This window comes from Nothoprocta perdicaria, unplaced genomic scaffold, assembly GCF_003342845.1.
Source record: "Nothoprocta perdicaria isolate Ctin4 unplaced genomic scaffold, notPer1 scaffold_480, whole genome shotgun sequence".
NCBI lineage: Eukaryota > Metazoa > Chordata > Aves > Tinamiformes > Tinamidae > Nothoprocta > Nothoprocta perdicaria.
This window is the reverse complement of record NW_020455733.1, coordinates 79,209-86,553: the sequence shown is the minus strand read 5'-3', so window position 1 is coordinate 86,553 and position 7,345 is coordinate 79,209. Positions and strand designations below refer to the sequence as shown.

At 69.0% G+C, this 7,345-nt stretch overlaps 1 protein-coding gene across 1 annotated transcript in view; it reads right to left on the bottom strand.

Annotated features, from left to right (window-relative positions):
- Positions 1 to 7,345, bottom strand: part of LOC112954038 (dedicator of cytokinesis protein 2-like) — a 36,135-nt gene that overhangs the window by 27,542 nt on the left and 1,248 nt on the right. Inside the window, exons 2-18 of the mRNA XM_026047180.1 lie at positions 7,125 to 7,208; positions 6,881 to 6,921; positions 6,724 to 6,779; positions 6,226 to 6,322; positions 6,012 to 6,160; positions 5,740 to 5,875; positions 5,288 to 5,442; positions 5,138 to 5,219; positions 4,205 to 4,340; positions 3,724 to 3,799; positions 3,518 to 3,597; positions 3,293 to 3,418; positions 2,539 to 2,663; positions 2,218 to 2,316; positions 2,017 to 2,089; positions 1,672 to 1,775; positions 525 to 711 (exon numbers count right to left, since the gene is read on the bottom strand). Of these exons, the coding sequence (XP_025902965.1) occupies positions 525 to 711; positions 1,672 to 1,775; positions 2,017 to 2,089; positions 2,218 to 2,316; positions 2,539 to 2,663; positions 3,293 to 3,418; positions 3,518 to 3,597; positions 3,724 to 3,799; positions 4,205 to 4,340; positions 5,138 to 5,219; positions 5,288 to 5,442; positions 5,740 to 5,875; positions 6,012 to 6,160; positions 6,226 to 6,322; positions 6,724 to 6,779; positions 6,881 to 6,921; positions 7,125 to 7,208 (1,806 nt within the window). The remainder of the gene's footprint in view (positions 1 to 524; positions 712 to 1,671; positions 1,776 to 2,016; positions 2,090 to 2,217; positions 2,317 to 2,538; positions 2,664 to 3,292; positions 3,419 to 3,517; positions 3,598 to 3,723; positions 3,800 to 4,204; positions 4,341 to 5,137; positions 5,220 to 5,287; positions 5,443 to 5,739; positions 5,876 to 6,011; positions 6,161 to 6,225; positions 6,323 to 6,723; positions 6,780 to 6,880; positions 6,922 to 7,124; positions 7,209 to 7,345) is intronic.

Here is a 7,345-nt window from a genome sequence, read left to right as displayed (position 1 = left end):
GCAGGGAGGCAGGCATGCAGGGAGGAAGGCAGGCACGCAGGGAGGAAGGCAGGCATGCAGGGAGGAAGGCAGGCATGCAGGGAGGCAGGCATGCAGGGAGGAAGGCAGGCATGCAGGGAGGCAGGCATGCAGGGAAGCAGGCACGCAGGGAGGAAGGCAGGCATGCAGGAGCAGCAGCCCAGCATGGCACTGCAGCTGCCTGGCAGAGGAGCCCACAGCCGCAGCAGCCCTCAGGCCGGCGCGGGAATATCTGCAATGAGGCCAACACAAGGGACTCCCCAAACACCAGTGCCAAACACCAGCGCTGCATGGAGCATCACTGGCTGACGTGCCACGATGCCTGCATGGCACAGCAAGGCTCAGCAAGGCTCAGCAAGGCATGGCAAGGCGGGCACCAGCTTCGGCTCCCAGCACACGCAGCCCAGCACACGCAGCCGGTGCTTCCCCCCGCAGTGCCCGGCTCGTCGGGAGCTGCTGCCCGCAGGGCTGGAGCTCGGCACGCGCGGTGCCCGGGATGGACTCACCGTTCTGCGTGAGCTTGGTGGAGCAGATGAGGGTGGCGATCTGGAAGGTGTCACGGGTGGACACGCTGATGCCGGCGGCGGCGCCGGCGCGGAAGGAGGCGCCGGGGGCCGCACGGGGCTCGGCTGTGCTCCGCGTGGATGGCAGCCCCAGGTAGGCGCTGGCATCCTCCAGGCGCCGGCTGTCGCCCTGCAAGCGGCGCCCGGCTGGCTGAGCGGCCGCGGGGCGGCTGGGCCGGCACCCGTGGCTGCCGCCGCCTCCCTGCACTCATGTGGAAGGGGCAGAGCTGGGGACACGACAAGGAGACCAGCGTGGGGGACGCGGCGCTCTGGGGGTGACGGCAATGTGGGTGCGGGACAACTCGTGTGAAGCCTGGGAGTGCGGCCAGGCAGGATGCTCCCTGTGTCCAGTGCATGCAGCACCCAGCACCCACCACCCTCAGTGCTCACAGACGGGGCGAGAGCAGAAACGCTGCAGGGTCAGCTGGAGCAAATGGGGCAAAACAGGGAAACGGCACCAGCGGCAGCGGCTGAGGGTGCCGCCAGGCCTGGCGGGCTCAGCGAGGGCAGCGGCAGGTGGGCCAGGACCCGGAAAGGCACCCAAGGCTGGGGCAGCGCGGGGGGCTCCGCAGGGCGCTGCGCCGCCACGGGCTGTGCACACGGGCACGGGCACGGGCAGGACGTCCTGGAGCGCATGGAAATGCCGGCTGCCTGGCGGGACACGTCGCCAGGGAAGCATTTTGGCAACTTGGCATGGGATATTGTTGCAAAAGCCCAAGGGCCTGCTAGGATTAAAAGCACCGAGCGCTCTCCCTGTCCATGCTGGAAAGGGGCAGACATCAGAAACATGATGGACAAGAAACAACAACAGTGCAGCAGAGGGCTGAACCATGTAGAGATGCTGGAGAGCACCGGAAAATTAGCAGAAGTGCTTAAGATGAGGACTGGCACCTGAAAGGAAGACCCTGCCATAGGTCAAGAACCAAGTGAGGGCCAAGGAAGTCAAACCCTGGTGACATCAGGCAAAACGTGGCAAACACCCTCATGGGAATCCACCCCCCGTGGGGACCCAGCCGAGCTGCTGCTCCTGCACAACCTGCCGCGGGGACGGCAGCTCCTGCGGGCAGCGCTGCTGCCCAGCGCCCTGTACCTTGTAGAGCAGCAGGTCGTGCTCCCCGTCGCGCAGCGTGGTGCCGTCCGGCCGCATCAGCTTCACGAAGGCCATGGAGAAAATCTTCTCGCTCTTGTCCTTGGCTGCAAGGGAGGAGACAGGGCAGCGGCGCCCGCTGCAGCAGCAGAGCCGGGGCCAGGCGGGTGGCAGGAGCCGCCACCACACACGTGGGAGCGCAGGGACAAGGAACAGCCGGGGCATCCACAGGGACAGGGGCACCCCGAGGGGCAGCCACAGGACACAGGAGCTGCACGGAGCAGGACGCGGGTGCCCACCAGGTTTGTGATGCCCCAGCGCAGGGCAGCACCTGCGGGGGACACTTACAGTCGCTGGAGGAGCGGTGCCGGAAGGTGAAGCGCAGGTGGGTCCTGTGCACATCCTCGATGGGGACGGCAACCTGTGAGAGAGGCGCCCGCGTGGGCACCACGGGATGGGGGACGCGGGACCGAGCCCAGCAGAGGCTGCAGGGAACCGGCCCCGCTGGCGGCCCCAGGGCCGGGCAGCCGGGGCGGAGCTCGCACGGACCTTGACTGTCTCCATCCAGCGCTGGTGCCGCTGCTGGTAGTAGACCACGGAGCGGTACTCGCTCACGGGCCTGTCCCCTGCGCCGTGGTAGATCGCGTTCTGCAAGGAACGCGTGGCGCTCAGCTCGGGGCCGGTGCCGCGGCGGTGCCACGCGCTGCAGCAGGGCAGGCACCCTCATGTGCAGGGGAAGGGATGGGGACATAACGGATGCAACGGGGGGATAGGGCATGCTGCTGGGTGCCCGGGGCCGCTCCACGTGCGCCAGCGCTCAGTGCATCCCGGCTCCGCTTCCCGCTAGCCGGTGCCGCTCCGGCCGCTCACCGGCACCACGCCGCCGGCCTCGTCGCACACGCACACCGTCACCTCCACGTTCTTCTGCGTCTTCTTGTTGCCCTTGTCAAACTCGCCCTGCACCAGCGTCAGGTAGATGTCGTTGCGGACGTCCCCTGCGAGGAGCCACGGGAGAGGCTGGTGCCATGCTCGGAGCCGCGGAGGCTGCGCCAGGCGAGGGCACCGACTGCTCCCGGCACATGGAGCGCGGCACCTGCGGGACCTGGTCCGGGCGGGAGCACCTGTGGGAGCTGCAGGCAGGGGTGGCCGCTCCCAGTGCCACCACATCCCAGTGTCACCGTGTCCCAGAGCCACAATGTCCAAGCATYGCTACTGCATCCCAGCACTGCCTCCACATCCCAATGTCACCACATCCCAGTGCCACCACATCCCAGTGTCACCGTGTCCCAGAGCCACAATGTCCAAGCATTGCTACTGCATCCCAGCACTGCCTCCACATCCCAATGTCACCACATCCCAGTGCCACCACATCCCAGTGCTACCATATCCCAGTGCCACCAAGTCTCAGTGCCACCATGTTCCAGTGTCACCATGTCCTGGTGCCATCACATCCCAGCAGTGCTGCCACATCCCAGTGTCACCGTGTCCCAGCATCACCACCGAGTCCCAGTGCTGCTGGCCGCTGGTCCCTGCTCCAGAGCGGGGCCGTGTCCCCATCCCCGCGTGCATGTCCCCGTGCGCTGTCAGGACAGGCCGTGTCCAAGCGCCGGCGCGGCCCGCTTGCCTGGCATGATGACCTCGGGGTAGCCCAGCTTGCGGGCCACCACGGTGCTGCGGTCCACGAGGTGCGGGTGGTCCTTGCGCACCTGGCTCAGGTCGCCCCAGAGCATCTTCAGGGACACCCAGAACCCTGGTGGGGACAGGGACGGGGTCAGCGCCAGGCGCAGCGCTGCAGGGTCCGTTGTGGCTGCCGGGACGGGCCGACACCACGCAGGGCGTGCAGGGGCACCTTGGCCCTTGTGGTTGATGTCCTTGCCCTCGGCCGCCTTGCGGATCATGCTGTGCAGGAAGTCGCTGTCGGCGGCCACCCTGCCGGCATTGGAGCGGGGGGTCAGCGGCGCTGCCGGGCGGGAAGGTCCCTGACGGCGCCGCGGGAGCCCCAAGGTACTGGCTGAACAGTGGCCGCTGCTCCCGGCCAAGGCCGCCTGCACTCACTGGTGCACGGGGATGAAGTGCTGCTTGTCCTCGTCTCTCTCGCTCTTGCCCTTGCTGATGTCCGTGATGTCCATCACTGTGGTGGCAGGTGGTGCTGCGGGTGGCTCCGGGCACCGCGGCGCCTCCCGTGCCCCACAAATGTGGCGTCCAGGCCCCCGCTGCCCCCGCAACGGCTGGCGCGGAGCCAGGGGTGACGGCGGCTGCCCCAGCCCCTCTGCACGTCCTGGCCCCTCTCCATGTCTCAACCCCTCTCCATGTCCCCAGCTCCCTTCCGTGTCCCCTAGTTCATGTCCCCAGCTCCTTTCCGTGTCCCCGGCCCCTACACATGTCCCCGGCCCCCTCAACATGTCCCCAACCCCTTTCCATCTCCCTGGCCCCTCTCTCTGTCCCTGGCCCCTCTCCATGTTCCACAGTCCTTATCCACGTCCCCAGCCCCTCTCCATGTCCCAGTCCCTCTCCCGGGGCTCCCGGCGCCACTCACCGGAGATGCCGAAGGGCCGTCGCAGGCCGGTGCTGAGCTTCCTGCTGAGGCTCTCCCGCAGGTCCATGCGGCCCACGCGGATGATCTGGCACACCAGGAAGAGCCTCTCCCGCTTCAGGTCCTTGCTGCCCAGGTCCTGCGGGGCGGGAGGGCCGGCATGTGGGGCAGCACAAGGGAGGCACCGGCGCCCACGGGCAGCCCCCAGCTCTGCCCAGGGACGGACGACCCCGGCGCCCTGTGGGCAGCTCTGTGGGCCGGGCAGGCAGCCAGGTGGGACAGACAGCGCGGGCAGTGGTCGCTGCACATTGGGGACAGCAATGCCTGTGTGCCCGGGGCGCTGCAGGGCCCAGCCCAGGTTCGCGGGGAGCGCAGCGGGCAGCACTGCAGGGCCGGGCACCGCGGGGCTGCAGCCGCGGCCGCTTCGTGCTGGTTTTCCCTGTTCAGCCACACGGCGACGCTGCTCCGCAGCCGGACGGCTGCGCTCGCCGGGAGGCAGCAGGGATGGGGGTGAGACCGCTGCGGCGCAGGGCATGGAGCAGGGAGCAGGGGCATGGAGCAGGGGGCACGGAGCAGGGCATGGAGCAGAACATGGAACAGGGTATGGAGCAGGGCATGGAGCAGGGATACAGGCATGGAGCAGGACATGGAGCAGGGAGCAGGGCACAGAGTAGGGCACGGAGCAGAGAGCAGGGCCCTGAACAGGGGGCATGGAGCAGGAAGATGAGCATGGAGCAAGGCATGGAGCAGAACATGGAACAGGGAGCAGGGCATGGAGCAGGGATACAGGCATGGAGCAGAACATGGAATAGGGAGCAGGGCACAGAGCAGCGCATGGAGCAGGGGACACGGAGCAGAACACAGAGCAGGGCCAACCCCCTGCCAGGTGTGGGGACCCGCGGAGCCCGGCGCTGAGCCGGCTCGACGGGCACTCACCGTGAACACGACCTTGAGGTTGTTGAGCAGCTCGATGTCCTGGGGCACGCCGGTGCTGGCCCAGCGGATCACGTAGTTCTCGCTGCGGGCGCGCGGCACCGTTGGCAGGGCGGGCGGCACGGGCGGCCCCCGGCGCCCCGGCACCCTCACCTGATCATGCGCTGCTCCGCGGGGTCGTAGAGCGCCATGAGCAGCTGCGCCTCCTCGCCGATGTTGCAGACGAAGTTGTGCACACAGAGGTAGAGGCTGTGCGAGGGCGAGGACGCCAGGCGGGCGCTGCAGCCCAGCTCGCTCTGCTGCGGGCGCTGCGGGTGCCACCACCATCAGCACGGGGGTCCAGCAGCCCCGGAGCCCCCAGCATGACCCAGGGTGGCCCTGGAGACCCCAGGAGGGCCCAGAGTAGTCCCCAGCCCCCAGCACAGCCCAGGGCAGCCCTGGAGCCCCAAGAGCCCTGGGTGCATCTACACTGCAGGCACAGCCGTGCAGCACAGGATGCAGTGCTGCCGTGCAGGACGCAGCACAGCCACGCAGGATGCAGCGCTGCCATGCAAAACATGACGTGGCCATGCAGGATGCGGCACTCTGTGGGCGCTGGCGCTCACCGTCTCCTCCTGCATGCGCTGGGCAATGGTCTGCGCAGCCTTCTGGTGTGCCTGGAAGAGGCTGATGACGCTGGTGCGGTCGGGGTCCAGGATGTTTTCATTCTCGTCCCGCACCACCAGATCCAGCGCGAGGATCCTGCGGGATGCGCAGGGGTGCGGAAGGGCCCGGCCTGACCTTCCCGCTCTGGACCGGCCGAGCGGTGTCACGAGGGTGCCGGGGCTCAGCCAGGTGCAGTCCCGCCAGGCCCGCCAGGCGCAGGCGCCGCTCTCACTTGTTGCCGTAGTCGATCTTGCTGGTCACTTCCCTCTTGAGCTGCAGCAGCTCGTCCGTGGGCAGCGTCCCCGACAGCAGCTGCGAGCGCCGCTCCAGGAGCTCGTGCATCATGTCCTTCACCTGCCGGTACCGCTGCGCCTGCCCTGTCTGCAGCAGACGGGTGGTCAGGGGGGCCAGGCACCTGGGATCCGCCGCCCAGCCCGGCCCCTCACCACGTAGAGCTGCTTCCAGAGCGTGGCCCACTCGCGTAGCGTGGTGGTGATCTCCTGCACCATGGGCATCTCGGCAGGCACCAGGCTCTCCTCTGCACTGCGGGGATGCCAGCGCTCTGAGCGCTCGTGCTGTGCCAGGATTCATCCTGCACCGCGCCGGGACCCATCCAGAACCACACGAGGACCCTTCCAGCACCACCCCGAGACCCATTCTGCACCAGGTCAGGACCCCATCCTGCACCACATCAGGACCCATCTAGCATTGCACCAGGACCTAATCCCACACCACACCAGGACCTCATCCCACATGCACCAGGACTGGGATCTGTCCAGCATCACGGCGGGACCCATCCTGCACCATACCAGGACCCGTCCCACATGCACCAGGACTCTGTCCCACACCGCGCTGGGATCTGTCCCGCACCCCACCAGGACCCCGGTAGCTTCGCAGGGCCATGTGGGGGAGCCCGGGGAGACCGTGCCCGCGCCGGCACCTACCCCCTGCGCTGCACCACGGCGCCCTTCAGGTGGATCAGCGAGGCCGGGAAGATGCCCTGCGTGGAGCCCGCGCGTCCCCACCATGGCCGGGATGTCCCCACCATGTCCCTCCACGGCCAGAGGGCCCTGTGCCGCCAGCCCCGCAGCCCCCACCTACCCGGGCAGCCCGGTTCCTCAGCGAGTAGCCGCGGTACCAGCCTGCGGGGACGGGGACCGTGAGCAGGCGGGGGGGTGCAAGGGGTGCCACGCTGGCCGCCCCCGCCCCGGGGCTGGGTGCACCCCACGTCCCCCGGCCCGCATAGCTCCGGGTGCTCTGGAGCCGCCCGGCCCCGGCGGGCAGGGGGACTGGGGTCCCGGCGGGGCCGCGCGGGGCCGGGGCCGGGGTCGCGGCCGCCCCTCACCCTCGGCCGCCTGCAGGATGTGCACGGTCTCGCCGATCTGCAGCGGCAGGTGGTGCTCGTTGGTGCGCGGGAAGTTCCAGAGCGCTGCGCGGGTGCGGGGGCCGTGGGACGGGGCCCCGCGCGGGCAGAGTCCCCCGCGCGGCTCCGCACCCGGCCCGGCGGCAGCCTCGGCTCCGGCCCCGCATCACGACGGCGCCCCCGGGCTCGGCGCGGCGCTGGGG